This window comes from Porcisia hertigi, chromosome 34, assembly GCF_017918235.1.
Source record: "Porcisia hertigi strain C119 chromosome 34, whole genome shotgun sequence".
NCBI lineage: Eukaryota > Euglenozoa > Kinetoplastea > Trypanosomatida > Trypanosomatidae > Porcisia > Porcisia hertigi.
Genome location: NC_090593.1, coordinates 398,691 through 412,679, shown reverse-complemented (window position 1 = coordinate 412,679; position 13,989 = coordinate 398,691). Strand labels below are relative to the sequence as shown.

Here is a 13,989-nt window from a genome sequence, read left to right as displayed (position 1 = left end):
GGGGGCAGATGCAGTCACGTTGGGCAGTGAGGTGGGGGAAAAATGACAGAGGAGGGGATATGCAGGTGGAGCGGGTGCACATGTGCGGGTATTAGTGGGTGCGGGGCAGTTTAGGGCTCGTCATGGGAGAATGGGGAAGAAGAGGGAGGCTGTCCCTCCTCCCTCCCCCCTCTCTGTAACAACCACAGGAACGTGAAACGATGAGACGGTGCGAAGAGACGAAGAGGACGAATGAGTCAAGTTATCGCGAAAAAAACAAACGAACAACAGCGAATTGATGATGAGACCAGAGGGAGGGAGGAAGGCGAGGGGGGCGTGCGGCAACAAACACATAGATGCCACACATACAGAAACAAAGCCCACATGACGGAGGGGAAAAAGACTGCGAGTGACCGCAAAGCAAGACACCACGTCTATTGGCTCGTCCTTTACCCCCCCCCTTCCTATCCTTTTGGTGCCTTTGTGTGCGCGCGTGTGCCTGCTTGGGTGTACGCGCCTCCATTCACGCGTGCACCGTTAACACCATCTGTTGCTGCATCTTTAGATTGCCACAGCGGTGCTGCATCACCCCCTCCTCTCCACCCCCCCCCCCCGAGCTCAGCGGTTCTCTCCGCGCCGTTCGTCTGTTGTGCTGCTCTTGTGCGGTCATCCCCGCACACATGCTCGCTTGGGTGCGTCAGCATGGTGACGTGCAACGACGAGATGAAAAGCCTCGACAACTGAACAAGGAGATAACGCATACCGGCGCGCTGGAAAAGAACAGCGACACGCAGCCATACGGGATCTTAGGGAAGGAGTGATGAGAACACGTCGAAGATGGCACAGCGGCGATCACAACGCTGAGAAGAGACCGCAGAAAACGTAGGAGGCCAGAACAGATGGCGCAACAACGAAAAAAAAAGAATGATGTAAAGGGCAAACCGCGACACGAAGAGAGCGGCGGCTCGGCCTTGGGTGGGTGGGTGGCGGTGGACGGGTGCGCCATCCAGCAACGGCAAACAAACAAGCAAAGAAACAAAAACAATAGAATGGCACCAAGGGAACTGGGGAAGGGGGGAGGGCTCGATAGGAATACTCGAGAACGGATGTGTGCTATGGTGCACCACGCGCGACATCTACGGGTGCGTGAGCAGCTCGCAGAGGGCCTGGCACGAGGGGGGACAGTGGGACAATCAATCAAAGAAAAAGAGCAACAAAGGGCGCACTCAAGAAGTGTTATGTGGTGCTGACCAGGCGACTGAGGGGCGCGGCACTCTGCCCACACGCATCGAGAACTGGCATGCGGGCAAAGAGCAGAGTAGCGGAGGGAGGGGAGGGAAGGGGAGTGGCGCTGAGCTGTGCGGAATCCCACGCGAACGCAAGAAAGGAGAGGCGAGATATTCACCCACTCGAATATCGCGTGTGGGATCCGCCAGGCGGGTTTGCGCAGCCGCAGCCGCTTCATTTCCTTGCTCTGCTGCGATACAGCCGTCCACGATCGCACTCAGCGGCGTGCCCTCGTCCTCCTGCTCGCATCCCCCTCGCTGTGCCCACACACCCGCTCCGCAGCTTGCCTCTCGGCTGGTCTGCGAGCACCCCCTCCCCCATGCCCGCACCCCCCACCACACACCACCTCTCCCCAGCCAATCAGGCGAACGCGCCTTTCCACAGAGTACACAGATGAAAACAAAAGGCCAAACACACACAAAAACAACACACGGAAGCGCAGGGGAGTACCTCCCCCTTTTTTTTCAGCATGGCAGTATCACAAAGACGATGTTGATGAGGGACAGGGCCCCGCCGACAGCGTACAAGACGAAGCCGGCACCCAACTTGTAATTCGTGAGCATCCCAGCGATACCCGCCGTGGTCGGATACACGATGACGGAGCCTTTCTCGCGGAGCGCGCTGCAGGACATGTTGTACATCTGGAGCCCCTCCTCATGGTTGTTGTACAAAGCGTCCATCATGAGCGCAGCGACAGCAAAGGCGCAGCCGGTGCCGATGATGCTCAGCAGCAGGCACAGCCAGCGCAGGCAGTGGCAGCAGCAGAGCATCACAAGACCGAAAAGGCACGCAACGCCGCTGGTGAGGACGGCAGCAATCGCCAGCGCCTCCGCAGCGCGGAAGCGTGTCAGGCGCGCTGGGCAGCCCGCCCACCAGTTCTTTGTCAGGACATCCCACTCCGCAGAGTTGCACCTGCTCTTCCAGCCCCACAACGTCAGGCAGGGCGTGTCACTGAGCAGATCCGTGTTCTGCACACGGAACTGGTCGACTGGGGTGCCCACAAGGATGCAGAGGAAGGCGAAGACCTGCAAAATGCCGTAGAAGACAATGCCTACGCGGCAGGGACGGCAGCACATTTTCGATGGCACACACACACGGGGGGGGGGGAGGTATACGTGAGTGTGGGTGGGTGGGGGTGTAGGTGTGTGTGTGTGTGTGTGCCAGGGATCGATATGGGGAGGGGGAAGGAGAGGGGGGCTGAAGGGAGGAGCCGGGAAATGAGAGGATCAACGTAGAGTGAGGCAGCAGTGGTGAGGTGGAAGGGTAGAAGGCGGGGGCGTAGAGAGAGAGACTTGTGTGCAGCGGCACCGCCTCGCCACTGTTTCCTCTTGCGCACGCGCCTTTTTCCTTGCACGTTTCTGCGGGTGTGCTCGTCCCCGTTGCTGGCTGGCACCGGACTGAGCTCGAGCGGGTGTGGCACCTCACCCCACTCCCCGTTGCTGGTGATCCACTGCTTCCTGGCAGAGTGCCAGCAAATGTCGTTTTGTTTCCCCCTCCCAGACAATGCGCGTGCGAGTTACTTTTCGCAATCTGCACCTCTCTCGGTGCGGCCACCCCTCTAGTGACTTTTTACAGAATTTCACCTCGTGCCTCTTCGCACGTATGTGATCGTACGCATGACACCAATGAAGATAAACAAAAGCAGGTTTAAAGTATTTTTGAAAGAGAAGAAAAGAGAGAGGCGGGGTAGGGGGGAAGAGTGGGCGAAGGCGAGGATTGGGTGGAAGGCGGCAATTCCGTGCACACCCACTCGTGCTCCCCCTTTTCGATTCACGGTCGTCGTGCGCTTCAATGGCCCTACTCCCTCGTCAACCACGGTGTGCCTCAAGTCATGCTCGGGTGCTCTCTCTCTGTGACTGTTCCCCCCCCGTCCCTTTTCGGTGGTAGCGCTCTCTTGGCGGCAGCGCCAGCTCCCCCGCACATCCGCGGAGACAAGGCTGTGGTCCATTTCCCTAGCGAATGCACGCACGCACGCACACGTGAAGGGGGGGGAGCTGGACACAAAAACACCCACGACGAGAGTCCACCTCACTCCATCAGACAAACACGCGGAGGAGGGAGAGGAGGGAAAAGGGCAGAGAAGGGGCGTCGACGAGACAGGCGGGCACGGTGAAGACGAAGAGGGAGCCGGAGAGTTGGGCAGAGGGAAAAGGGACACAGCGCACAGGAGAAGCCACCCAGGTGGTGGGAGACGGAGAATCGGGAGGGGAAGAGGAACGAAGAGGGGGGCATCCAGGGGAATAATAGCAACGACGAGAGGCACAAATCCGACAGCACAGACAGACGAACGTTGATACGTGCACAGAAGGAGGGAAGAGGAGGAGCGAGGGGGAACTGGCCAACAGGCTGCGTGCCCCCTCCCCTCCTCCTCCTCTCTCCTCCCTCCTCCCTTCAGTTGCACTCCACAACATCATTCTCTTGTACAGAAGTTGAGCGTCGATGGATCAAATAAGAAAGAAAGAAGCAAAAGGATGTTGTCCCTCATAATAATAGGGAAGCGGAGAACACGTTTCGGAGAGGAGTAAACCAAAATAAGGGGAGGGGAGGAGGGGAATAAATGCGAAGATCGTGCCGTAAAATGAAGCGGTCCGACCCTGCGGTGTGCGACGTATGCGCACTCCTCGCACGGGTGACGTCCCCCGTGCCATGCGAACGGAAGAAAATCAAAAATGGGGAAGGGGGGAGCATCGATCGACTCTCCTAATCCATGTCTGTGTACGCGCTCATCGCAAGCCCTGGCACCGCCCTATCCCCCGCACTCTCTTGGAAACCGCTGCCTATACGCTTGCTCACTCACTGCCCAGCGCGATCAGCTCACTTCCTCCCCCTGCGCCTGTTGCTCTCCAATCTACCTTCACCCCCCACACACTTCTTACCAGTCGAGAGAGCTGTGGTGTGTGCATGCCAAGTGTCAGGAAAACGCACCGCCGCCAACACAGCGTGCGAGAGGGGGGCGGACACCTGTGACCGATGCAGGGTGGGGCCCTACGCCTCTCGCCCTCGTCCCGGTCGCCCCGGTGACCCGCGTTCCTACTCGTCACTGGCTTCCCGTCGCCATGCTGGACACTCCCCCCTTGCCCCGCCCCCATCTCATTCACCGTTGATTTGCCGGCCTGCCACCCTGGCGTGCGGATGGAAGGAGGATTTGAGGTGGAGGCGAGTTGGGGAAGGGGGGCGGGGGGGAACAGGGAAGCTGCTGCTGGCGTAACGGTGTGCTCCTAACACTTCAAAGGCGCACGTGCCTGTACTATTGGAGGGGAGGGGGGACGCGAGAACATGAAGAGAGCAAAAAAGGGGGACACACATACACGCACTGCGAGGACAAGCGGGCGGGACAGCCAGAGAGACGGGCGGTGTGCAGAATACTCGATATTCTCTGCCAGGTGCGATTTTACACCCCCTCGAAATAAAAAAGAGGCGGTCATCGCATGAGCCCAACGACGGCAACACGGAAAAAGGGAGAAACAAAACAACACACAAACGGACAGTCACTCATAACGTAGCAGGGGAGAGAAAAGGAGTGTTATTAAAAGAAGAAGAGAGAGCGAGGGTGGCCCTCGAGATGTGCAGGAGATCCGCAGCGCACGCTGGCACGAGAGGGCAGTGATGGGGTAGGAGAGGGGCCGGAAAGAGACGCATGTGAGCATCCGCAGCTCTCCAGCCCTCTCCACTCCCTGCTGGCATGAGACCCGCGCCGCTACCCGGCTCGCCCCCCGACTTCCCGTGGTATCCTCCACACTCTTTCTCCATCAACCGGGTCTACTATTACGGGCCTGCACCCACCCCCCTCACCTCACTACGCCACTCCCTGGCCTACCACGGGAGCATTAAGACCACAATGTTGACGATATCCAGGCACCAGGCCACCACGAAGAGAGCGAAACCGGCACCGAGATCGAAGTCATCCTCGAACTTTCTGCAACGTTCAGTGTCGTCCCGGTGAAAGGCCTCAGCGACGACCGCCCAGGTGACGCACGCAGTGACAATGCCAATTATGTTCAGCACCAGGCAAGCCCAACGCAGGCCAGAGCAGCAGAACAGCCTGATGACGCCACAGGCTGCCGCCGCGCCGTACACGAAGATGGATATGATTGCAAATGCCTCAGCCGCACGGAAGCGGTGAAAACGGCGGGGACAGCTCTGCTTTAGGTCGGCGATCTTGGTGTCGTAGGTGCGAGTACGGCAATCCTCTTTTCCGCCCCAAAGTGTGATGCAAGCCTGGGAGTAAAGTCTGTTAGGTTTTCCGGCCAACATCGCCAGCGGGGTGCCAATCAGCACAACCAGAAATGCGATGGCCTGCAGGATGGCATAGAGGACAGGGCTGATTCTCCACTTCATTGTTTCACTCAACGTGACCGTAGAGAGCTGAGATGGGTGAGGTGGGGGTGATCCGAGGGGAGAGAGAAATGGGGAGAAAGGTGGAGACGCAAGGGACGTCGGGAGAGCGAAAGAGTGTCGATGCTTGGTGAGGGGATATGTTTGATGCCATGTGCATACGCATTGACGTGGTTGTGCATGTGTGCGTGTTCGTTTTATGTTTTGAGGAGTGGGGGATGGGGAATGGGGAGGGGGAGAGGGGGGCATCACAGGTGTCAGCAGGCGTAGAAAGAGGGAAGGACAGAGAAGTGGAGAAAAACACGTGTGGTTGCGAGAGATGCGCAACGAGAGAGGGCAACAGCATTGACGGACTCACACGCGTGAGAGGCAAACGAGCAGAGCAAGCCGGCGGATGAGGGGAGATGGGGAAGGACATCGCCGCCGCAGCGAGGAGACAAGCACAAGGCACGAGAACCAGGCAAACGGTGCAGGGCGTATCGGCGGGCCCTGTCCGTTGCGCTTTCCCCCCATTGACGTTGTCGTGGGGAGCACTTCTGTGACGCCTTATGGAGAGGCGTGGCCCGGGCCGGGCTGAGGCGGACGCGGCGGGAGCAGTGGAGGGACACCGCCGCGGGTGCCCGAAGGGCGACAATACCGCCCACCTCACACAACAGCAGCAGCAACCCCAGCACGTCAATCCCATCGCCCACATGCCGGCTGCACACCGCTCATCGACCACAGACAACAACAGGATAATCCATATTGACGACAGCGGCGGGAGATGAGACAAAGAAGTACACACACATACACATACTCATACACACACGCACACACACATGCAAGCGCACAAAAAAAAAGAGGAGGTGCACCATGGGATACCCAAAGCGCGGGATTTCCCTGCAGATGTGATGCAGCGAGGAAGGTGGCAGTGCCCCCGGCGGTGGATGGATGCGGAGGGGGAGGGCCTTATGCATGCGTGGGCAACTCCCCCCCCTCCACTCTCGTACACACGCCCTCGCACGGACACCCGACCCAACAACCCCTCTCTCCTCGTCACCCGCCCCCTTCACAGCTCGCATCGCATCCTATAGCCAGCAGCACCGGGAGGCGGAATGGAAAAGCTTTTTGCGGAACAACCACACATCCTGTACGGGGTCGTACAAGACAATGTCCTCCAGTGCAGGGCTGCACAGCGCCGTCGTGTCTCCGCCGGTGCGCTGTCCATCGTCGTAGGGGGAGGCTGAGAGCTGCTGCAGTGCGGCACGAAGCTGCGGGCGGTTGGCGCACGTCGCCTGAAGCTGGCGCATTGCCTTCAACAGCTTTTGATTCGTGTATTTTGCTGCCGAGACGCGGCGTTGGCGGACAGCGGCAAACAGCTCGTCCAAATCGTTGCTGTTCGTTCCTACGATGTCAATGAAGTGGTTGAGACTGACGGGGTCGATGGTGTGCTGGGTGTAGTCGAATGCCTGCCGGCGGTTGAAAGCAGGAATCACGCAAAACTCGAGACGCGGCAGCCTCGTGTTCGCCACGCTGAGCGACTCGATCGGCACCTCCATGACGAGATGGCACAGACGACGGTCGCACGCCAACGCCACCGCGTCGTTGTACACGCGCTGCAGACTACTGCCCTCGCGCAGCTTCAGCATGAGCAGCGGCGTCTTGCCGCTCGCAGCCTTGGCCATCCGACACGCCTCCTCCACAAAGTCAAGCAGATCACCGCAGACCTCCACGTTGCTCACACCTAGCGCCTTGACGACGCTGCGCAGCGTGTCCTCGGCGCCACGAATGTCGACGTACACAGCCGGAACTCGCTCCTTCAGTACGGCGTTGCGGCAGACCGTGCTCTTGCCGCAGCCGTAAAAGCCGGTGAAGACAATGATCCGGGGATGCGCCGTGTCGAGCTGGTGCAGTACCCGCCGCACCGCATTCTCCTCTCGGTCACGCGGCACAAAGTTATGCATCACCGAGGCGGCCTCCTGCGAGGAGCTGCGGTTGCGATTCAACGTCTGCGCAAGCGTCATGGCAGCGATGGTCCGCTGATACGCACGCTGCTGCGTGTGGTAATTCTTCAAGTTCCACCCAAATGCAAAAGCGATGCCGAGAAGCGCCATGGACGCGCTCACCACGCCGCTGTACTTGGTGAGCCTGTAGCGCAAGTCCCGCTCCTTGACCCGCTCCTTCAACAGCTGCCGCATCTGGCGATGGTGGTCTCGCTGCCACTCAGATCGGTCCAGCACACACATGCGCACAGCTTTGGGCATGTGCGTCAGGCAGTGCACGTCGGAGGCCTTCAGTAAGTAAAGCCTATCGACGCGCCAGCCGCGCTGGAAAAGGACACACGCAATGCTCTCCTCGTGTGCCCGTCGTGACACACCGGCCTTGCGCAGCCACTCTACAATCTCGCGGTACTCGGCGTTATTCACAAACTTGGCTCGGCCTTCGCATAGGACGACCATCCCCGCGGGAACAGCCATATCGAAGCTGTTGTTGTCGAGCAGAACTCCGCACGTCCCGTTGCCGTTAACGCGGACCACGATGCCACCCACCACGACGCCGGCGTACTCCTCGTCCCTGCCCTGCTCAACGTAGACGCGAGAGCCGACCTCGATGATCGGTGACAGAAAGAGGTGCTGCAGGTGAACGGCGTACACGGTGCCCGCAACTTTGGCGTCTATCGTGCCGCCCGCGATCGGGGCAACAGCGGCGCTCGCGCTGTTCTCGAAAAAAGCCTTTACCACCGTGCCTCGCTCAAGTGCGCCTCGCAGCGGCGGCAGCGGTGGTGCCGACAAGGGCGGTTCCGGCAAGGCGCACACAGGCGGATGCAATCGTGCCGTCGGCGTCGGTGCTCCAGGGAGAGCGATACCAACGGAGAATCCAGAGCCGTCGCAGTGCGCAGAGGCAGCGCGGCTCGCCGCTAAGCAGACACGGCGGAAGCTCGAGCTCAATTGAAACGGTCCGTACCGCATTGGAGCGCTGTGTCGTCGGAGCAGTGCTCCTTGTGCACTGGAGAACGAGAGCGGAGAGTGCAGATACAGATACAGATGGAAGCAGCCCGGCCCCACACGGCACAACGTACCTCTCCGCCAACGCGCACGTTTGTCAGATGCGCGCGTGTTGGCAGACCTCTCAGCTGCCACAGAAGAGAGAATCGTCGGAGCACCGCCTCAGTGTCGATGCGCGTGCGCCCTCGCCGCGACAGTGCAGTGATCTCACTGCATCGAACACCCAAACGCACACAACCACGCGAGGGCGACCAGCCGTGCCGGCCTGCCGTCCGTGTGCGAGCGCACACACAGGTGAAGAATTCAGTGACCGAGTTAGCCGGCTCCACGCCTAGGGGAGGATGGAGGGAGAGCCAAGCGGGAAGGCGCACAGAGAGGGGGTCCGTGTTTGTTTTTGATCCGCAAAAAGAAACGCGGGGGGAGGCCGAGAGCGGTGTTATGGGAGAAGAATACGCACCATCGCTGGAATCCAAAACACAAGATGTGGTGTTGGCGGAAGAAAAGGCAAGAAGAAGTGAAAAGGCCAACACATACACACACACGCGCGCGCGCAGTTGCCTGCCCCAGTGCTCACTCCACCCTCGCTGTATGGACCCACCTCATAGCAAGCAAGAGGCGGCGGTGTGCAGCACTTGGCTCTTAAAGAGCCAAACATCCTGCACAGGGTTGTACAAGATAACATCGCGCAGGGATGGGTGGTTGAAACTGCTGTCGTCGAGGCCCTCGTGCTGACCCTCATCGTATGGCAGTTGCGCCAAGTGCTTTACAGCCGTCTTGAGCTGAGCGTCATCGCCCCACGCCGCCTGCAGCTGACGCATGGCCTTGAGAAGTTGCTGGTTCGCGTACTCCGCCGGCGATACGCGACGCTGATGGGCAGCGGCAAGCAGCTCGTCCAGGTCGTTGCTGTTCGTACCCACAATGTCCAGAAACACCTCCATATCGAGAGCGTCGACGCGATGCCGAACGTACTCGTACGCCTGCGAACGGCTGAAGTGGGGGACCGTGTAGAAGTCCAACCGGGGCAGCGACGTACTGGTCATGGTCAGTGACTCGAGTGGCAGCTCCACCACAATGTGGCACATGCGGCGATCACACGCCAGCGTCATCGCCTCGTTGTACACGTGCGACAGGCTGCTGCCCGCGCGCAGCTTTAGCACAATCACGGGCGTCTTGCCGTTCATCACAGACTTGACCTTGTAACATGCCTCCGAGATGAAGTCGAGTGGATCGCCACAGGCCTCGACGTGCGGCACACCAAGCGCCTTGATCACGCTACGCAGTGGATCCTCCGTGTTGCCCACATCCACAAAAACGCCGAGCATGTCCTCCTCGCGGATCGCAGCGCGGCACAGCGCACTCTTGCCACACCCAAGGCACCCAGTGAGAACCACAATACGAGGGTGCGCTGTGTCCAGCCGGTGAAACACCTGCCGAATCCAGCGCTTCTCAGAAACCCGGCTAATGTGCTCCGACGCAGAGCTCGCCGAGTTGCTGGTCGACGACGATGACGTGGCCGTGTCGGCTGACGTCGGTGCCGCAGAAGATGACGCCGATGCTCTCACAGCCGTCGCGGCTGGTGTTTCTGGTGGCACCTTCTTGCAAAGCGTCTTCACAGCAAAGCGCATCTGGTAGGAGCGCTGGTGCGTCAGGTAATTCTTGTAGTTCCACCCAAACAGCGAGAAGGCACCGCAGAAGGCGACGCTAGCGGAGAGGATGCCAGCGTACTTGGCCGACATGTACCGCCGATCCCGCTCCTTTACGCGCTCTTTGTAGATGCTGCGCATCTGACGGTGGTGATCACGCTGCCACTCCGCCTTCTCCATGAGCGACATGCGGGCGCTCTGGGACAGGTGCGTCATGCGGTCGATGTCGGAGGCTTCCAGCAGGTAGAGACGCTCTGCGCGCCAGCCGCTGTGGTATAAAATGCACGCGGTGCCCTCAACCCTGTCGCCCTCCGAGAGCCCCGCGGAGCGCAGCCACTCCACAACCTGCAGGTACTGAGGGTGGCTCAGGAACTTGCACACGCCCTCCACCACCGCTATCTTCTCCGGTGGGACAGCCAGGTCCACTTTGCCAATGTCCAAAAGGACGCCTAATGTGCCGTTCGGATTCACCCACACAACGACGCCGCCCATCAAGAGGCCGCTTCTCCGCGCACCATCCACGCCCTCATCGCCAGGCTGCGACGGCGCGGCCACGCCATCGTGCTCGTAGGCAACGTAGATACGCGACCCTAGCGACACAGGAGAGGGTGGTGAAATGTCCATGAAGTCGACTGCAAACACAAGAGAGGACAGCTGCGCGACGACACGGCCATGGGCCACGGGCAGCCGGCACTGCGAGGACGGGGCACCTGGTTCAACAGGCGCGTACGCAGCGACACGCATTCCATCCAGCCCCGGCTGAGCAAAGGTGGACCGCTTCACGGCCGACGAAGCCACTTTGCGCGACACGCCGCCCGATGAGGTGGCAGCAGCGGCGCTTCGTACGGAGGAGACCGCCGCCGCCAACGGCCAGCGACGCGTTGGCTGGCCCAGCATGGCTACGTGGTATTCGGGCTGCAATACTGACGCCTGAAGCACAAACGCCTGCCCTCGCCACACACGCAGTTCCGGACCTTCCAGATACAAAAAGATGAAGACTGGGAGTTAACAAAGGGTGGAGGGAAAGAGACGAGGAGACGGTGGCGCTCAAGCGTGGGGGGCCGGCGTGCCGGTGAGAGAGAGAAACAAAGAGAGCGCTGCACTACCTCCTCGGACCTACAACTATGCTGCAGGGAGGGGGGGGTGAGGCCACGACGACGACCAGGTGCACGCACACGCACGCAGCACAAGCCGAATACGACAAGAGAGTCTAAAATGGGTGTCTTCTCACCGCCGCTTCCGGCGTAAAACCTTCTTTCGCACCCCCCTCCCCCCGTGTTGTGTCGGTAGCACAGCGCTGCGCCGCCACCACCACCACCACCCGCCCTCACTCCCATACAACAACAGACGAAAAGAGAGAGACAGGGGAAGTGGGGCATCCCATTTCGCAGCGTCGCGTGAGAGAGCAGCGAGGGGGTCGGAAAGACATCGACAACGCCGCAGCGGATTGGGCGTGAAGGCACCGCGCACAGAGAAAAGAAAAACAGAGCCAAGCACTGAGCGGAGAAACGCACAAAAACGGCGACGGTGGGTCGGGCGCGCGCGGCTGAGGGGGGGGGATGCTGAGCGAGGCAGCAGTAACACACAAGACAGCTGTTAGACGACAGAGGGGCCATCGACAGCCTGCGCCGGGGACGCTCCCGCCGGCCCCCTTCCCCCTCCTCACACACAGACACACACACACACATCCGTATCTTCCCCCAGCCCCTACGCCCGACGTCCACACAACACATCAAGTCTCAATCCCTGGCAGCACGCGACAGGTGAGCAAGGGGAAGGGAGGTGGAGGTTCACCGCGCCGTGAACGCGAGGAGGGGAGGAGGAAGGAGGGCGCCGTAGAGAGGGGCCCACACGAGAGGGGTGCACAGCACCTGTCCTGCACGGACATGCAGAGTGGCATTGGAGCAGTGATGAGAACACGTCGAAGATGGCACAGCGGCGATCACAACGCTGAGAAGAGACCGCAGAAAACGTAGGAGGCCAGAACAGATGGCGCAACAAGAAAAAAAAGGATGATGTAAAGGGCGAACCGCGACACGAAGAGAGCGGCGGCTCGGCCTTGGGTGGGTGGGTGGGTGGCGGTGGACGGGTGCGCCATCCAGCAACGGCAAACAAACGAGCAAAGAAACAAAAACAATAGAATGGCACCAAGGGAACTGGGGGAGGAGGGGAGGCCTCGGAAGGAATATGTGACAACTGATGTGCGCTATGGTACACTACGCGCGACATCTACGGGTACGTGAGCAGCTCGCAGAGGGCCTGGCACGAAGGAGGACAGTGGGACAATCAATCAAAGAAAAAGAGCAACAAAGGCCGCACTCAAGAGGTGTTATGTGGAACTGACCTGGCGACTGAGGGGCGCGGCACTCTGCCCACACGCATCGCGAACCGGCATGCGGGCAAAGAGCAGAGTAGCAGAAGGGGGGGGGAGGAGGGAGGGGAGGGATGGGAGGGAAGGGGAGTGGCGCTGAGCTGTGCGGAATCCCACGCGAATGCAAGAAAGGAGAGGCGAGATATTCACCCACTCGCATATCGCGTGTGGGATCCGCCAGGCGGGTTTGCGCAGCCGCGGCCGCTTCGTTTCCTTGCTCTGCTGCGATACAGCCGTCCACGATCGCACTCAGCGGCGTGCCCTCCTCCTCTTGCCCATCATCCCCCCCGCTGCGCCCACACACCCGCTCCGCAGCTTTCCTCTCGGCTGGTCTGCGAGCACCCCCCTCCCCACCCCACCCCTGCCCGCACACCCCACCACACACCACCTCTCCCCAGCCAATCAGGCGAACGCGCCTCTCCACCGAGTACACAGATGAAAACAAAAGACCAACACACACAAAAACAACACACGGAAGCGCAGGGGAGTACCTCCCCCCCTTTTTTTTCAGCATGGCAGTATCACAAAGACGATGTTGATGAGGGAGAGGCCCCCGCCGACAGCGTACAGGACGAAGCCGGCACCCAACTTGTAATTCGTGAGCATCCCAGCGATACCCGCCGTGGTCGGATACACGATGACGGAGCCTTTCTCGCGGAGCGCGCTGCAGGACATGTTGTACATCTGGAGCCCCTCCTCACGGTTGTTGTAGAAAGCGTCCATCATGAGCGCGGCGACAGCAAAGGCGCAGCCGGTGCCGATGATGCTCAGCAGCAGGCACAGCCAGCGCAGGCAGCGGCAGCAGCAGAGCATCACAAGACCGAAAAGACACGCCACGCCGCTGGTGAGGACGGCAGCAATCGCCAGCGCCTCCGCCGCGCGGAAGCGTGTCAGGCGCGCTGGGCAGCCCGCCCACCAGTTCTTTGTCAGGACATCCCACTCCGCAGAGTTGCATCTGCTCTTCCAGCCCCACAACGTCAGGCAGGGCGTGTCACTGAGCAGATCCGTGTTCTGCACACGGAACTGGTCGACTGGGGTGCCCACAAGGATGCAGAGGAAGGCGAAGACCTGCAAAATGCCGTAGAAGACAATGCCTACGCGGCAGGGACGGCAGCACATTTTCGATGGCACACACACGGGAGGGGGGGGGATACGTGAGTGTGGGGTGTGTGTGGGGGTGTAGGGGTGTGGGTGTGTGTGCCAGGGATCGATATGGGGGAGGGGGAAGGAGAGGGGGGCTGAAGGGAGGAGCTGGGAAATGAGAGGATCAACGTAGAATGAGGCAGCAGTGGTGAGGGGGAGGGGTAGAAGGCGGGGGCGTAGAGAAAGAAAAAAAGAGACTGGTGTGCAGCGGCACCGCCTCGCCACTGCTTTCTCCTGCGCACGCGCC

The 13,989-nt window shown here is 60.3% G+C and overlaps 1 protein-coding gene across 1 annotated transcript; it reads right to left on the bottom strand.

Annotated features, from left to right (window-relative positions):
• Positions 1-9,184: 9,184 nt before the first annotated feature.
• On the bottom strand, positions 9,185-11,125 carry JKF63_01692 (uncharacterized protein; the record flags this gene model as incomplete). The annotated part of the gene is made up of 1 exon (XM_067897738.1): positions 9,185-11,125. The coding sequence occupies one exon, from the start codon at positions 11,123-11,125 to the stop codon at positions 9,185-9,187; it is 1,941 nt and encodes a 646-aa protein (XP_067753895.1).
• Between the last annotated feature and the right edge of the window lie 2,864 nt (positions 11,126-13,989).